Genomic DNA, 17,045 nt, shown 5'->3' on the forward strand with positions numbered 1-17,045 from the left:
CTCCAGATCCATAAGTATGTGGTTGACTTTTAACTGCCCCCTGAAATAGCCTAATAAGCTGCTTAGTTCAAGGACAGTTAGAGATGGGCAACAAAGGCTGGCCTGACCAACCAAGACCACATCCCATGAAACAACAAAATAAACCCTCCTTCTAAAGTGTGGTGCCCAGATCGGAATGTAGCCAGCAGAGCGTTATAACTCTTCAGCATAACCTCCCTGCTTTTGTACTCACTACTCATATTTATGAACCACAAGGTCCCATATGATCTGTCCTGCCACCTTCAAAGATCTATGCACGTGAACCCCCATGTCCCTCTATCTCTGTACACTCTTTAGAATTGTCATTAAGTCTATATTGCCTTCTCATATCCTTTCTGCCAAAATGCATTGGTTCTCGAACTTTGTATTAAATTCCATCTGCCACTTGTCTGCCCATTCTAATATTCTATGTTCTGTTGCCACACCTCCAAATCTTCAAATTTTCGTATGGTATTGACTGAATGAGAGGACTTGGAAAATTCCTGAGTACTGGTCACTCATGTCCTTTAGGTAAGCACCTGGCATCTGCTTAGCTGCATCCATCAATGGAAACATCGATTTTGAGGATACATCATAAGGCAGATCTCAGGTCTGGGGAGTGAGGTGGGAATGAAATACTTGAGCACTAAAGTCTTTGGACATCAGCTATACCTGTTTCTAAAATGGCAGCGTGTCCTTAAAAGAATCATCTGCAATAAATGGCCGTTTGCATTGTCCATTTGCTACTCTAGGGTTTAGACAACCATGTTACATAGGACCACTTATTGCAGCCAAGCCTTTAACAGCCCTTTGTATGAAACTAAGGCTCTGTAAGTCCTGTTCCAATGTCCCCTTCAGTGGGGAGTGTGCAGTCACATGGTTTTGGTGCTTACCTTCATTAATGATGCCAGTGGCAACTTGGCTCAGCAGAATGCACTTTTCTTGTGATTCATCACCTTGCCAGTTTCAACTCTTTCTGGAGAAACTAATCTCACAGATCAGGACAGGAAGGCTAGCCAGAGGCACACTACATACCTCGCATTAATTGCATCTCGGAGAATGGACAACTTCCTGCTCAAGAGTTGCAAAGTAGCAAACTAGAAGCTTGAATGTAACTTGACCACTGTAAATGAATGTAACTTTTACAGTAGGAAGTACACATTTCAATTCTTCAGTTCTAAACTGTTTGAAGGTGTGCTTTGACAGAGATAATATTAACATTGACATTTACAGCCTGCGTCGGTCAACAAAGATCTGCCTACAGTAAGCCCATTTCCCAGCGCCTGGTCCATCGCCCTGGAGGCTATGGCAATGCAAGTGAATATCGAAATACTTACTAAATGTTAGGAGAGTTTCTGACTCCAGCACCCTTTATCACCTTTATTTTTGAGCTTCTGAGGCTATTCTGATTGTAATATGAATAACTCAGTTCAGCTAAATCTACAGCATTTCAGCCTTCCACTCACCCCCACCCCATTGCCCCACTCCGAAAATGATATATCAGTAGGAGCTTGTTTGTCTCCATTTGGTATGTATTTACAATGAGTTCTCTGACTGTGAATTAATTCTTATGGTTTCTTTTTCAAATGAAACACCTTTGAAGGTTGTATCAGGGCTCACACACAGAGTGAGGTTATGTTCTCCTGCTTGTAGCACCAGCCTGTTGTATCGAGTGCCTGATGTTGAGGGTCTTTGCGGCATTGTACTTTGTCTTCTCCTGTTGCTGACATCCTGCGTTGCTGAAGTGTCTCTGTTGTTTCAGGTCTTTCTGCAGCTGCAGGGATTGGCGTTGATGACCTGAGGCGACTCTGCATCCTCCGGCTGAGCTTTGTAAAGGGCTGGGGCCCAGATTATCCCCGGCAGAGCATCAAACACACACCCTGCTGGATCGAGGTCCACCTGCACCGGGCACTGCAGCTGCTGGATGAGGTTCTGCATACCATGCCCATTACCGACCCGGGATCTGTTAACTGATATCGGTTGCCTTCATATCTTTGTTCTCTTCTTCCACTTAATTATTATCAGACTTGTAAACTGATCACTTGAATCTGGGGACCTCTGCAGTCACATCAGACTGATGCAACATAACTTTATTTTTATATAAGTTTTATCTTATTGCTTATTGACCACGTGCATAAAAACATGGTCATGAAAAATTAACACTACAACCACATTGGAGATGCTTTCGGAACTTGCTCCCCTTACCTCTACAAAATGTATTTATTTAGTCTTCTAATTAGGATTTAGAGCAAATAGCTCAGCAACAGATCATCTGGTTCTAGTTCATTTCCCAGTGTGGAATTTGTTCAGGATTTGCTTGCTCTGACTTTGGATTTCCTGTGTAACCAGTTTCAGGGCACGAATTTTCAAACTGTTTTTAGACTTCTACCTGGACAGTAGATACTCTAGGTGACTTTTTTGGGGAATGTAAGCCCTGTTGTTCTATTATTGCTAGATGTCACTATATTGTGCCACAACTTAGCCCAAACTAAGGGTGAAAATTCTAAGATCTGGTTTAACTATTGAATCTAATAATGTAGTGCAACATCCTGTGCTGCATTTTTTTTCCTGAATGAAGTTTCTACATGGCCAGGTAAAAGTGTTACATGGTGTTGTGAACTTACTTGCAGAGTAAACAAAGGATGAACAGTTTGAAAGCAGCCCATTACCTTGTACCTTTAGCAGATTGTTCACTGCAACTCCATCACTGAAAGAGGTGGCAACGGAAGGCATCTAGCTCTTTCTCCTTCACTTTTATTATGCAGAATTCCAGATTCAAGGCTAAACTCGAAAACACGTTTGGCCAGATCATGCCCGTTAGCTCCTCAGCGAAGTTCCAATGACGGCACATACTTTGATATCCCAAAGCCTGGAGGCCTCACCACAAAGAACCACAGTTCTGATGTCTACTTTCTTGTAAAAGAGGAATGTTTAACTATCAGCCGCAGTGGTTTTCACTTACATTCATGCACGATCTAATAGAATCTAAGCTGAAACATTACAGATTCTTTGAGACTAGTAGTCCTTCATCATCCTACCTATTCCCCTTCTCTCCATATAGCTTGAGACTTCCAATAACATAACATCATCTGAAGGTTTAATTATAATTCATATCATCTTTCATCAGATAATGGGAAGTTCAAAAAAGTGCTTTTACCTGACTAACCCTGAGTTATCATGCTGGTGTGACATTGTAAATTCCATAACTGTAGCATAGAACAATTTGGATCAAGGCACTTCCCCTTGTGCAGTGACAGAAATGTAGCTGGTCAGACAGTTATGATCAGTTGATCCTATATCTGGATTCATTTCAAGTTTTGTTCCTTCATCACACTTTGTAGTTAAGACATAGCAGCTCTGTGATGTATTCATGCTATTGTGACCTGCAAGTGCACTGCAGTAGCCAGAATAGACATTTCCTCTGCCTACCACCTTATTGTAGAATCAATGTTCCACCATTCTATGTCAACACTGCATACAGCCCAGAGTATGTTTAAATTGAAAAGTCTTCGATTCCTCCAAATTCCAGTTTCACCCAGAGCTACACATCCTGCTTCTCATCACCGTGAAGTGATTCCTTCTGTTAATTTGGGTGATAGCAGGATAAAGCTCAGTTGTGACATCCTGTACTGTCAGATGTCCTACTGATACGGTTCATGTGTGAAGATTGTTGCCTGTCTCGAACCAAAGATTTATAGAACCAAACCCCAGCAAGAGCTGGTGCCTTCAGGAAAAGGAGGAGGTAGATGAACAAGAACACTGAACTAGATTCAGTTAACTGCATGCAGTAAATGGAGCCCATATATGGCTGAAGATTCTCTTGATCACAGGAAGCATTTAATTTCTATTAAGTGTCCTGCCTTTCAGTTTGTACCCTTGGAAGACTGGTTGCAAATCTACTCCAAGCTCCTCTCATTCTGTGACCACTAGCGAAGCACAAGTTATTTTACACAAACATTGAAGGATTTTAATTGTGATGTTTCCATGATTTCTTATTGTTTGGACAATGCAAGGGGAACTTTATCCTGGCTGCATTTAACTGTGCCTATTCCAAGGAGTATTGAATGGGGCAAATTTACGAGTGTTACTTTATCTAATCTTCGCTGTTCTGGATGGGACAAGTGAAAGAAGATTTTTCTCTTGCAGTGTACTGCCAATAGTTTAGTATTCTTCAGTTAATTCAGCCTGATAGAAATAATGAGAAATCCTAGCCATCTCCACTGCTTCCTCCAACAAATTCAGTTTACTGGATTTGGTCAGGCCTGCTATGTTCAATTTCTTCCAGGTCTGCTAATAATCTGCTACTGTCATCCTCTTACAATATTCTCTGTATCAAGCTATGAGTGGTGTGGGAGAGGGAGAAAGGGTTGCTCACTGTAAGCTTCACTTTGTGATAGTTACCAATCTGAGAAAGATTTACCATTTCTGGATCCCTGAGAGCCCCTGGAATGTGTGTCCTTGATAGCCCCAGTTTCCTCCTCCCTCCCACACATGGTTTCACCCTGATATCCCTAACCTTTCAATAGGATGTATACCCTGATTCATCCTGTCCCCCTCGCCCGGCTCCCGGGGTATGTACCCTGATGCTACCTGTTTGCTCCTCTCTCCCACCGTGTGTATGCTGATTCCTTCTATCTTGCTCATGCCCCTGGTCTGTGTGCTGTGTTTCCTCCTCTTATCCACTTACCCTAGCCCCACACCCTCTTCCAGGTGTGCACCCTCTTAATTCCTACACTCTCAAGACATGTATCCTGAAACTTAAAACCCTCTGTTGCTGTTGTGGGAGAGCTTGTATCCTGATACCTCCTGTATGCTCAGCACATGTCATACTCCAGTGGCCCGAATCCCATGTTGAAGGAAGCATTCTAAGCTGTAGTAACTAAATAGAAGTTTTTTAAGCTGTGTCAGAAATTTGTGCTGAATTCAAGTGGATTTTTTTAAGTTGATTTAAGTTTTGAATTTTGTATTGTAACATGTAAATCACCACAGCCTGTGCCTCAGATGAGACTGGAGGTTGACAGATAGACATTAGCTGTCCCCCACCCATAAATAATAGAACATTACCAAAGATTAAAAGCAATTTCAGCGGTTCATGGTTTTCAGGCATTCTTCAGGACTTTTTGGCAAATACTTTTGCTTATTCTTGGGAAGATACCTGACTAGGTGTAGACTTGTACTTGGCCAGCTATGACTGGATGTACTGTTGTATTTCAATTCTACCTGTAGCCGTGTGTTGCAAGAATGGAAACTAGTTTCTTATTTCTGGGTCATCATCTAAATCACCCAGTGTTCGGTGTACCCAGGATGGCTTTCATGGCTGATGAAGAATGGTCAACATGATCTTTGTGTTACCTCAAGTTCAAGAAAAGTTCCATGAACAAAATAAGGACCTTCTACATAGTGTTTGTTGACCTGACAGTAAACTGTGAAGGCCTGTGGAAGGTGCTGTACACATATGGCTTCCCTGGAAAGATGATCAGGGTCATCTGCCCCTTTCATGATGGTCAGTGTGATACAGAATGGCGCCTTATCAAATCTCTTTCCTGTTACCAATACCACCAGGTAAGGCTGCGCAATAGCTCCAGTCTGTTGTCATCTACTTTTCACCCATACTCTTGTGTGCACTCAAAAGATCTCAATATAGGAGTGCACATTCGGTTCAGGACAGATGCAATTCAGTTTGCAAAGCCTCAAGGCTCACACACAGCTACTAAGTAAACTCTTGTTTGCTGATGACTGTGTTCTCATTGCATACACTCCACAAAACATTCGGTGCTTGGTGACCATTTTTTCCAAGCCTCAATGATTTAGCCTTACAGTAAGTGAAAAAGACAGAGATTTTGTACCAAGCTCCAAGATTTCATAGTCACAATCAACAATACGCCCTTCGATTCAGTTCAGATGGTTTGTTATCTTGGTGTAAACTCTCGATGAACATTAAGTTGGATAATGAAATCACCTGGGAAAAACAACCTCAGCATTTGGCAAGCTCACCCACAGATTGGAGAGAGCATGGAGTTTGTCTCAAAACAAAGATCAGAGTCTACCACAGAGTGTTTCTCACATCATTTATCTATGGCTGAGAGGCATGGACAACCTACCCACATCGCACAAAACAACTAGATGCATTGCAGCTTTGCTGCCTAAGACCCATCTGCCACATCAAGTGGCAAGGCAAAATCCCTAACACTGAAGGTCTTCCAAGGTGCCATATACCTGGTTTCGAGAGCATGCTCATCAGAGTTCAGCTTCACTGCATCAGCCATGTAGTTAGCATGGAGGATTCTTGCATACCAAAGGTGGAAATCTACAGCCAGTTGAGCATGGGAACCTGCATGACAGTATGTCCCAAGCTTAATTTTTCAGAATGGTTTTGTATTTATCTCAGAACCTGTAAGTTGAACCCCACTACATGGGAAAACACAACCCTGGACAGATACAAATGGAAAGGTTTCTGTCATCAAGCAATCACAACATTTGAGGAGATTAGAGTCAGGTCCCTACAAGATAAGTGAACATGCAGCAAAGCCAGTGCCTTCACCCCACCCCTCCATCAATAACATCATATGCAATTTTTTGCAATCGTAACTTCAATTCAAGATTTGGTTTAGCATCACATATGAGACACCAACCTAGACAGTAAGCAACTAGACTCCTTGCTGAACACTGATCCTTCAAAACGACAGGAGAATACATCATCAATCATCCAGGAGTAGATTGATGCCACATTACCTTTATCCTCTTTCTCCAGTTCCCTGCAATACCCCCACCCCTCCAATAGTCATGTCAAATAGGTAAATTGCTTGTGATATTGCAGACATATCTCTCATGAAACGCTTGCTAGCACCGCATTTCCATCTTCCCCTTGCAGCAGCAGATGTTCAGGAGAGAAGAAATGTTCTGTTCTTGATATCCTGGTCAGCGGGGGTTATTCCTTAAGTTTTTGCTACAAGAAATTCCACATAGAAAATTCCTTGGTAACAGTACATTCCATATTGATGTCACTCACCCAAAGATCCAAGTGTAGATTGTACCCCAGCACCTGTAATGAGATACAGTAACATCTATACTTCTAATAACATTTTATATTTAAGATTTATTTTCTGTTCTGCTTCTATTTTTCCTACTCACTGAGTAAACAGTTAAAATGACAGGCTGTGGTACAAATGAGTGCAGGTGGACCATTTCTGATGTGCAAATTTATCCAGATCCTGTTGTATGTGTATTGTTCCTGGCAAGCAATTATAGGACTGTTAGTATTTGATGCCCTGTGTATAGAAGAGGTTCAAACTGCCCTGATCACGTGTATAAAATCTTTTGTCACAAATCTATGTAATTTTTGCCTTTTGCGAAACATATGTGAGAAATTAGACTTGTCAATTGCAAACAGTTGTTCCACCATCATCTCATTATTTCTCCTGCTGAGGGTACGATGTGCTAACTGATATGATTTTGAGTCACATATACTAAAGGAAAACCGCAATATTAATGCATTGACTTTGCAGATATCAGCCTTGGCAGCTATTGAGGTACAGCAATTGATCTTGGTATTCTTAGGCTGGATAGCAGGGTAGAGCTGCAGTTGTTAACTAATTGTCAGGCTCAAAGGAATGTGTAGGTGTGAGGCAGGGGGTCACATTGGGATACCCTCAGAGGTGCAAACCTTGGCTCTTGGTTCAAGTCTGGGTTTTCCAGTTAGCAGGAGCTTGGGGTACCACTGCCTTACACCTGAAAAACAAGATCCTCTTCCCCCATTGAACCCAGAGCCATAATCTTCAACTGAAGGAAGAGAACTGGCTGAAGAAATCAACCTTGAGAATAAGGCTTGCTAAGTAGGCAGTGATTTGGTGAAATACTCTTTTGTTATTGAACCAAATATTAGAATAAAAAACTATGATTAGGATTGAACAGCATGCTGAGATTTTCCAAATTGGGTAACTGGTAATTTGATGGGGACAGGATCAGAGATTCCTCTATGTTGCATCTTCATTTTAGCATTAGAAAAGAAATTTGCACTCATCCGAACCTGATTTTCTTTTTCTTTTCATTCGTCGGATGTGGGCATCACTGGCAAAGTCAGTATTTATTACCCATCTCTAATTGCACTTGAGAAGGTGGTCATGAATCACTGCCTTGAACCACTGCAGTCTTGAGTGGCAAAGGTATTCCCACAGCAATGTTTGGGAAGTTCCAGTATTTTGATCGAGTGATGATGAAGAAACAGCAGTACATTTCCAAATCAGGATGGGGTGACTTAGAGATTTATCTTTAGGTTATGCTGTCATTGTCCTTCTAGGTAGTAGAGGTTATAGGTTTGGGAGGTGCTGTTGAAGAAGCCTTGGGGAGTTGCTGCAGTGCATCTTGTATTTGATACACACTACAGACATGGTGCATTGATGGTGGAGGGAATGAATGCTTAAGTGGTGGATGAGATGCCAAACAAGCAGGCTACTTACTCCTGAATGGTATTGAGCTTCTTGATGTTGGAACTGCACTCATCCGGGCAAGTGGAGAATATTCCATCACACTCATGATTTATGCCTGTTCTGCATTGCCTCAGTCTTGAATATTCTTTGTGTCTAATTCCCTGATGAGTTTTTCTTTGAGCTGACCTGCTCCTCTTCCATTACTGTTTCTGTACATTTCTTTCTACCTAATCAGCTTGTTGGAACTAGTTGTTTCTCCTCATGTGTTATTGGAACCTGTCCCTTATTTCTGTCTTTTTGCTCCATATTTGCCATCCTTTTATGTCTTGTGTTTCTTTACATATTCCTGACATTGGCTCTACATCATTCTGTTTCTCAACAGCTGACATGTTTGTAGTCTGGACCTGTTCCCCAGTTTGTGATGCATATAGTGACTTGGAAAAAGTCAACATGGCTGCAGAACAATAGTAGGAAGCTTGTGGCTGGTAAAGTTTTTGGGGGTAGGGGGGAAATGCTGTAGGGGTTGATGGTTGCTGATGTTGGCAAGAATTAATGGTGACAATATGGACAGACATGGACTTTCCAAAGAAAACCGATTGATTTCCTACGAATGGAAGCCATCTGGAGTTTTGGAAGGTAGACATGCCTGTAATGACAAGTGCTATTAATTTCTGAGGATTCCTGGTGCTTCTTTGATCATATCTTGGTGGCAATTGGGTGGGGGTGTGTTTCGTGGAAGAAATTTCCTGGAGTTTTTGTCTAGATTGGTGGAGACTTTACCTTTTCTCCTGACTGGGGGGATGGGTTGGTACATGCAGGCTGCACCATGTCTCAATGGGATAGGCTGGATGGACCAGATAATAGTCCTATTTTGTTTATCCGCTTGTACTTCTAGAGGTGCTGCAGAAGTTTCCTTACTCATTTTGTTGAAGACTGCAGTCAATGACTATAGTCAATGACTATAGTATTCTGAAATAATGGTACATATGGAATGGTGGAAGTTTGGGAGCATCTAAACTTCAGTGAATGGCAGACGGATGGTAAAAGCCAAGCTGTTCAAATCCCAGAGGGAAACTTGAAGCAGCTGCCACAACTATTTGCAATTTGTATTTATTTCAAGATATAGGCTTTGAATTCAGTAAAAAAAATAAGGCCACCGAGGCTTAGAGTTTTTTTTTTACAAAACTAAATTAAACATTTATGATTAAAAAAGATTGTAAGCCCATACATATGTCTACAAATTACTGCTATAATAACTTCTAAATCCCCTAATTAACTCCCAGTTACACCTCCACTAAAGCAACAGTAAAACACAGATTTAAACAAAACCATGCAAAGCACACACCCTGGATAGTTGAATTCAGTGAGTTTTTCCTCAGCTTTGGTTCCTTGTAGACAGCAACTTTTCACACCTGCATTAGATCGTAAAAAATGCCTTCCCTTGCACACAGCCTTCTCTCCTTTATACATATTTCCCCCTTTGAATGCAAATTCCCGTTGTTTCACTATGCCTTTGGACTTTACCTCCCTAACAATACAAATCTATCATAGCACCAATTTTACCAGTAATCTTTGGGAAAAATAAATACACTTTCTTAACTTCTCCTGGCTAGGTGAAACATTTCACCCCCTCTTTTGAATTCAAGCTACTCTGATATATTTAAAAATGCAAATGTTCCCTTTATACCTCACGTTCTAAAACCTCACCCATGTTTATCTATTTAGCATTTCAAACCTGGCTTCTATTTTTACATCAAAGCTTTCCATCCAGCTGTCTCTAATTCAGTTAAGTCCCACACACATACAGAGACACAGACCCCACTATTACTCTACAACAAATTCCAAATAACATTATGAAAATTATTATACTTTTCTGACAAGAACTTAATTGTCGATGAGGGCAGGAATATGGACAGCAGAATAGAAATATTGAACTTTTAAAGGAATCTTGAAAGGAAAACAATTGTTAAAAATTGTTCATTAGAGCACAATAATAATTGAAAATATTTTGTAGGAACTGGAGGGTATCTAATGTTCATGTTGATTAAAATTAAAATTTATTCCTCCTAAATTGAAACAGGTTAAAGGGCAACAAACCCCAGCCTGGTTAAGCAAGATGACCAAGCTAACATTAAAAAATGTTTGTGGGACACTAGACTCCAGGGGCAAATAAATAATTAGTTATTTCAAATCTGTCTATCCAAGAGAAGAGGGTAACCTGAGACAAATTCTGAATTTCCAGAAACAGAAGATTGAACTTGACAGCATGAAAGTAACAAGGAATACACAGTTGTGTAATCTTGACTTTGATAAAATACCTAGTCAAGATAACTTGCACTTATTAAAGGAGATAGGATTATATTTAATTCAGACATTTCTGTCCCCTTTATTAATATTGTTTTTTTGGACAAAGCATGTTGACATATGTTGCATTCTGATAGTGAGCATAACTGAGTGGCTGAAGTTCTAGATGAGCCTGAGGAATGATTGCAGCTAGTGGCAGTCGTATTAAAGTTACTGCTGCCCTGGTGGACGTCGGCTGATACCAAGAGTTTGACAATTACTCCATTTGTACATATGGGTGGTGTAGGTCCCAGGTATTTGCTATGAAACTTGTGTGAAGAGTACTGAGGGAAAGATTTTCTTTCTTTTAACTCAGGGAATGCTTTTTTTTTCTGGGTGGTTTTTCATGATGCTTTAAAGAACATTGAGGTTGGAGGGAGCCTCCTCATGAAGTTAGGCTAAATCCATGGCTTTGGACATTTGAAGATCCAGTGGATCACATTGGGAAGCCAAGGAGGTACTTTTCAGATCAGTGCTTTGTACAGTTTTTACATGAGGCAGAATATTTGAAAGTGATGAGAGCACATGGAGGATTTTGCCTTACTCATCAGTTTCTGGTACTCCCTCCCTATCAGCAGTGTGGATGTACCTACACCACATGGACTGCAGTGGTTCAAGAATGCAGCTCACCCACCACCTCAAGGGCAATTAGGGATGGGCGGTAAGTGCCCATATCCCATGAATGAATAAAAAAATCACCCCTTGCTTCTGGGCTTCCATCTGCACAAGTAAACAGCTGCGGTATGCATTGTGTTCATTTTAATTCAATTTATTACAGAATAAAGTCTCAATCATCTGTTAGGATTCATTAATTACTAAAGCTTCAGCTGCCGTTTTGTGCATTCAGCTGAGCGTGGCATCAAGCAAAATTGAGGTCACTGGAGGTTAAGGGGAAAATCCTTCAGTAACTACAACCCCAACGGAAGATGGTCATACTTGTTAGAGACCAATCACTTCAACCTTAGGACATTGCTGCAGGAATTTGTCAGGACTGTCCACGGCACAGCCATCTTCAGCTGATTCCTTAATGACCTTCCCTCCACCATAAGGGCAGGAATCGGGCTGTTCACTGAACATTCTCCAGTGTTCAGCTTAATTCACAACATGGCTGATAATGAAGCCACTCATGCCGGCCTGCAAGACGGCCTGGATAATATCCAGGCATGGAAGTCCCATTTGCTTCATGTAAGTCCAGGTAATTGGAATCATACCAAGACGATTGCAGGAGGGCCTCTCCTCCAACCGTCTTGGAATTCCTTCACTATTGGACCAAGGCCCCGCTGTGCCGAGACCAGATGGTAGTCAGCGTGCAACAACTGCCCTATCCCACGTTAAAAAGAAACGAGCATTTCCCCTTGTCAAAATGAAGTTTAGGATCTGGACCCTCATAAACCATCTCAATAGTCACAGATCTCAGCGCTGCACTGCCACCCTAACTTGGGAACTCAGGATGGCAATGAGTGAGGTGCCTGAGTGAGACACGGCATGCAGGAGAAGGTCAACCGAAAGAAGGCAGTAGGTGCACCTTTTTTTTTCTGGAAGGGCCTTTCAGAAGGGGACCGAAGTCCCCACAGGGCAGTCTTCACCATTAAAAATGAGTTTGTCTGGCACATCAATGACTTAACCTATGGGTTAAACGAGCACTTCATGATTGCCCAGCCCACCCTAACGAGAAATCAGCATGCCATTGTCATCAGTGCGTATGCACCTACACAAGGCCAACGAGAGATTCAACACACACCTTGAACAATTCCTAGCCTGAGTCCCAGCAGGTGACAAACTGATCCTCCGAGATTTCAGAGTCAGGAAAGATAAGGATCTCTGGAAAGTTAGGAAAGAGTAGGAAAAGCAAAGTCCAATGGTGTCCTCTTGACAGGATATAGTAAACATGAGGGTCCTCAAGCAAGACGAGCGCAAGATTTTATGGCCTCACTCGTCCAAACACTGGCACCTACTCAACTAATTAATCATTAGTGCAACTGCAAAAATGCCCATGTTGCCAGCACAATGACAGGTACCAACACTGCTGCAGCAATCACTGCCTTATCCCATCTACCATCTCCATCAGCCTGGCCCCCCCGCCAAACAGTGGAGGCAACAGAAGCAATGCCACAAGAAAATTAACATCGATAGCCTCAAAGATCCCTCCAAGGCAGCCCTTCTCAATCAGCAGCTTACTGCCAAACTCTCAACCTCCAACATCCAGGAGCTCCAGATGGGCATGTACAGTGGTGCCCTTAGTGGCACCATTAAGGTCCACCATTACCAGCGAAGAGGTCTCTGGCCTCTTGACCAGGAAACATCGTGACTAGTTTTACAAAATCAACCAAGAGATACAGGACCTAATCGAGCGTAAGGCCAAAGCTTCTGCAGACTGGAAACTTCTTCATGTCTCAAGAGAAAAGCAGCATTCCAACAGGTTCTGAAAGCAGTGGTACAGCATAAAACCTGTGACAAAGAACAAATAGTGGATAGAAAGAACATAAGAAATAGGAGCAGGAGTAGGCCATTTGGCCTGCTCTGTCATACATTGGGATTATGTTTGATTTGATTGTAGCCTTAACTCCACTTTCCTGCCTGTCCTCCATAACCCTTAACTCCCTTGTCAATCAGTAACCTGTCTAACTCAGCCTTGAATACACTCAATGAGCCAGCCTCCACTGCTCACTTGGGAAGAGCGTTTCAAAGACCAACAAGCCTGCGAGAGAAGAAATTCCTCTTCATCTGTCTTAAATAGGAGACCCCTAATTTTTAAACTGTAACCTCTTGTTCTAGACTTCCCCACTAAGGGAAACATCCTTTCAGCATCTGCCCGGTAAAGCCCCCTCAGATTCTTTTATGTTTCAATAAGATCATCTCTCATTCTTCTAAATTCCAATAAGTATAGGCTCAACCTTTCGTCAGAAGCCAAACCCCTCATCCCAGGAATCAGCCTAGTGAACCTTCTCTGAACTGCTTCCAATGCAAGTGCACGGGAGATCCAACAACTCAGTGCAAGCGACATGAGCTGTTTCTACAGTGCTGTCAAGACAAACTATGGCCCAGACGTTCAAGGGCCCACCCACTGAGAGCCAAGCATGGAAGGGAGCTCATTAAAGACAGGGAGGCAGCCAGTGCTCACTGAAGAACTCAATCAAGACTTTGTCTTTGACTTGAATGTCCTCAACTCCATTCCTCAATACTCTGGTTCAGTCTCAAAGATACCACAGCCCAAAGTGAAGTTGAAAAACTCTTCCACAACTGAAAAACAACAAGGTCTCTGGAGCAGATGGAATTCCTGCTGAAGTTCTGAAACTCAGCAGAGATACACTCCCAGCATAGCTGCATAATCTGATATCTTTCATCTGGGAAGAGGAGTGCATGTTGGGAGAATCTTGGGGACACTGATCGTGACTATATTCAAGAAGGGAGACAAGTCTGATTTCAGTAACTACAGAGCAGTCTCCCTGCTGTCTGCCACAGGAAAGATCATTGCAAGGATTCTCCTCAATCACCACCTCTGTGGTCAAAGAGCTCCTTTCACAGTAGCCGTGATGTTTTCGGCTATCAAGAAACACCACAGGCATGATCTTCACTGTGTGACAAATTCAAGAAAAATGCCAGGAACATCATCAATCTCACGCAAATCTGTGACTTTGTCAAGCATCAAGGCTTGTGGAGTATCCTCCTCAAATTTGGCTACCCACAGAAATTTGTCACCATCCTCCACCTTCATCTACGCAAGTTGTGATCCTCACTAATTGAGCCACCACAGACCCTATCTCAGTGAAGACTGGGGTCAAACAAGATAGTGTCATTGTACCAAAACGTTCCTCCATTTTCCTTGCTTGAATACTGTGCCTCAACTCCAGCAATTTACCAAGAGGCATGAAGATAATTTGCACAGCAGGATGGGAAACCGTTCATCCAAACTGCCCTCAATCCAAAATGAAAATCACACCAATCTCGAGTCATTGAGCTTCAGTATGTGGTTGACGCTTATATGCACACTCACTCAGAAACTGATATCCAAGACTTTGTCAACTTCTTCTCTGAAGCATGTCAGAAAATGAGCTTTTAATGAAACATCTGGAAAACTAAAGTCCTCTTCTAACCGCCTCCCCCTGTCAATTAAGATCAACAGCAAGATACTTGAAAATGTTGACCATTTTCTGAATATTGGGAACATCCTCTTGACATAGGCATAGACAATGAAACTCATCATTGCCTCCAAATTGCCACCTTAGCTTTCAGCCGACATAGGAAAAGAGTATTTGAGGACCAGGATCTCAAACCCGAGACTATGGTCATGGTTTACTGGCCAGCAGTGATTCCCATGCTTCTATGTCTTCAGAGACAACCTAGATCAGACACCACAAAACACTGGAGAAATACCACCAATGGTGCCTTCACCAGATCCTCCAAAATCATTAGTAAATATGGTAGCCCAACAACATCCTCTCTCAATCCTACAAGCCCAGCATCAAGGTGTGAATCATTCAAAGCCAGTTCTGCTGCTTGGGTCATGTCATTCATGTGCCTGAAAGCAGACTCCCGAAGCAGCTGTTCCACTTGGAACTTGGTTGCAGCAGAAGGCTCCCAGGAGGACAGCAAAAATGCTTTAGGGATGTCCACACAGCCTCCCTGAAGGAATCAAAGATACCTGCCACCTCCATGAGAGTTCCTGGCTTGTGACCGACCAAAATGGAGAAATTTCATTCGGGAAGGCAATGAACACATTGAGAGACCTTGTCAAAAACAGGCAGAGGCACAGCCAAGGCTTTGGAGAGACTGCAGAAACCTCCAAACACCTCTCCTGCCTGATCCTTCAAGCACCACCTGCCCCACATGTTGGCAAGTCTGCAGACCGTGCTTTGGACTTAACAACCATCTCAGAATCCATTGAACTAGAGTGGAAGTAAATCATCCTTGATCCCAAGGGACACCCTATGAAGAAGGATCTACAATAATAGACCAGATCACCTTTCACTGACCTTCACTAGCATCACCACGTGTTCATGAAGACCAGTTCAGATTCAGCTCTGCTGAACCTACAGTTGGATAGACGGCTGACACTGACTGACTTTCACATGAAGACTGGCTGCTCGGGTTAGGAAGGATGGTAAAAGTCAATGAAACACAGCAGGAGCTACAGCCATCAGGAATGTAGGGAAGAAAATAGAAACTTAAATGCAGCATTTCTAATCTTGCTAACTCTGCTCTGATTATATTGTTTGGCGCAGTTGATGTTTCAATGTGCTTTTTATTTTGTTAATGATTGAGGGAACAGCCACAGGTGAAGCAGCAACATGTGGATATTTTCAGTCAGCTCCTATTCTTCCACCTGGGGCTGAGCTGAAAGCAAAAGCCAAGAGTATCCACAAAGAAACCATCTTACTCAAGGCTTGGTTGTGGCAAACAACCAAGAAATTACTGTTAGTGTTGGGGTTCTCTGTAACATTCCGCTGCTTCCAAATTAGTCGAGTATAAATCCAACTCTGAGACCAGTTTCCAGTTACAGGGTGCATGCCAACAATTGTTATGCCTAGTACAGGCATATGATAGTACAGGCATATGATAGTACAGGCATATGATAGTACAGGCATATGATACTATGAATTTTCAGTCAATACTTTTAATAATTTGACACAATTGGAAAGGATCTAGAACTAGTGTTCACTGTTTAAAAATAAGGGATCGCCCATTTAAGACAGATGAGGACATTTTTTTTCTCAAAGGCTTGTGAGGCTTTGGAACTCTCTTTCTCAAAAGGCAGTGGAGGCAGAGTCTTTGAATATTTTTAAGACAGACGGAGGTAGATAGATTCTTGATAAGCAAGGGGGTGAAAGGTTAATCGGGAGTAGGTAGGAATGTGGAGTTGAGGTTAAAATCCAGTCAGCCATTATCTTGTTGAATGGCAGAGCATGCTCGAAGAGGCGAGTGGCCTACTCCTGATCCTAATTTGAATGTTCGTGTGAACAAACAAGCTGTTAAGGTGGCTGCTGAAAATCCTGTGACTTTTGGCATTTGGACTACAGGCAGTATCAAATCTCCGGCAAATACCTAATTGACTTTAAACATAGGTGAGAACATCCCAGCCATCTGTGGAATTCACACATATCATTGTTTAAGGATGAGCCAATGCCTAAAGACTGGATTTTCCAGCAACTTGTCTCCATGTTTTATATTGCATTATGGGTGAGGCAGTGGCAAAATGGTATTGTCACTGGACTAGTCATCCAGAAACCTCTGGTGATGCACTGGGGACCCACCACAGCA

The 17,045-nt window shown here is 42.3% G+C and overlaps 1 protein-coding gene across 2 annotated transcripts in view; it reads left to right on the plus strand.

Moving 5' to 3' along the window:
- Positions 1–7,405, plus strand: part of smad10a (SMAD family member 10a) — a 114,888-nt gene extending 107,483 nt beyond the window's left edge. For both annotated transcript variants that reach the window (XM_041179689.1, XM_041179690.1), the window contains one exon: positions 1,781–7,405. In XM_041179689.1, coding sequence (XP_041035623.1) covers positions 1,781–1,992 — 212 coding nt within the window. In that variant the 3' untranslated portion in view covers positions 1,993–7,405. The remainder of the gene's footprint in view (positions 1–1,780) is intronic.
- The last annotated feature ends 9,640 nt before the right edge of the window (positions 7,406–17,045 follow it).

Source organism: Carcharodon carcharias, chromosome 36, assembly GCF_017639515.1.
Source record: "Carcharodon carcharias isolate sCarCar2 chromosome 36, sCarCar2.pri, whole genome shotgun sequence".
NCBI classification, from domain to species: Eukaryota; Metazoa; Chordata; class Chondrichthyes; order Lamniformes; family Lamnidae; genus Carcharodon; species Carcharodon carcharias.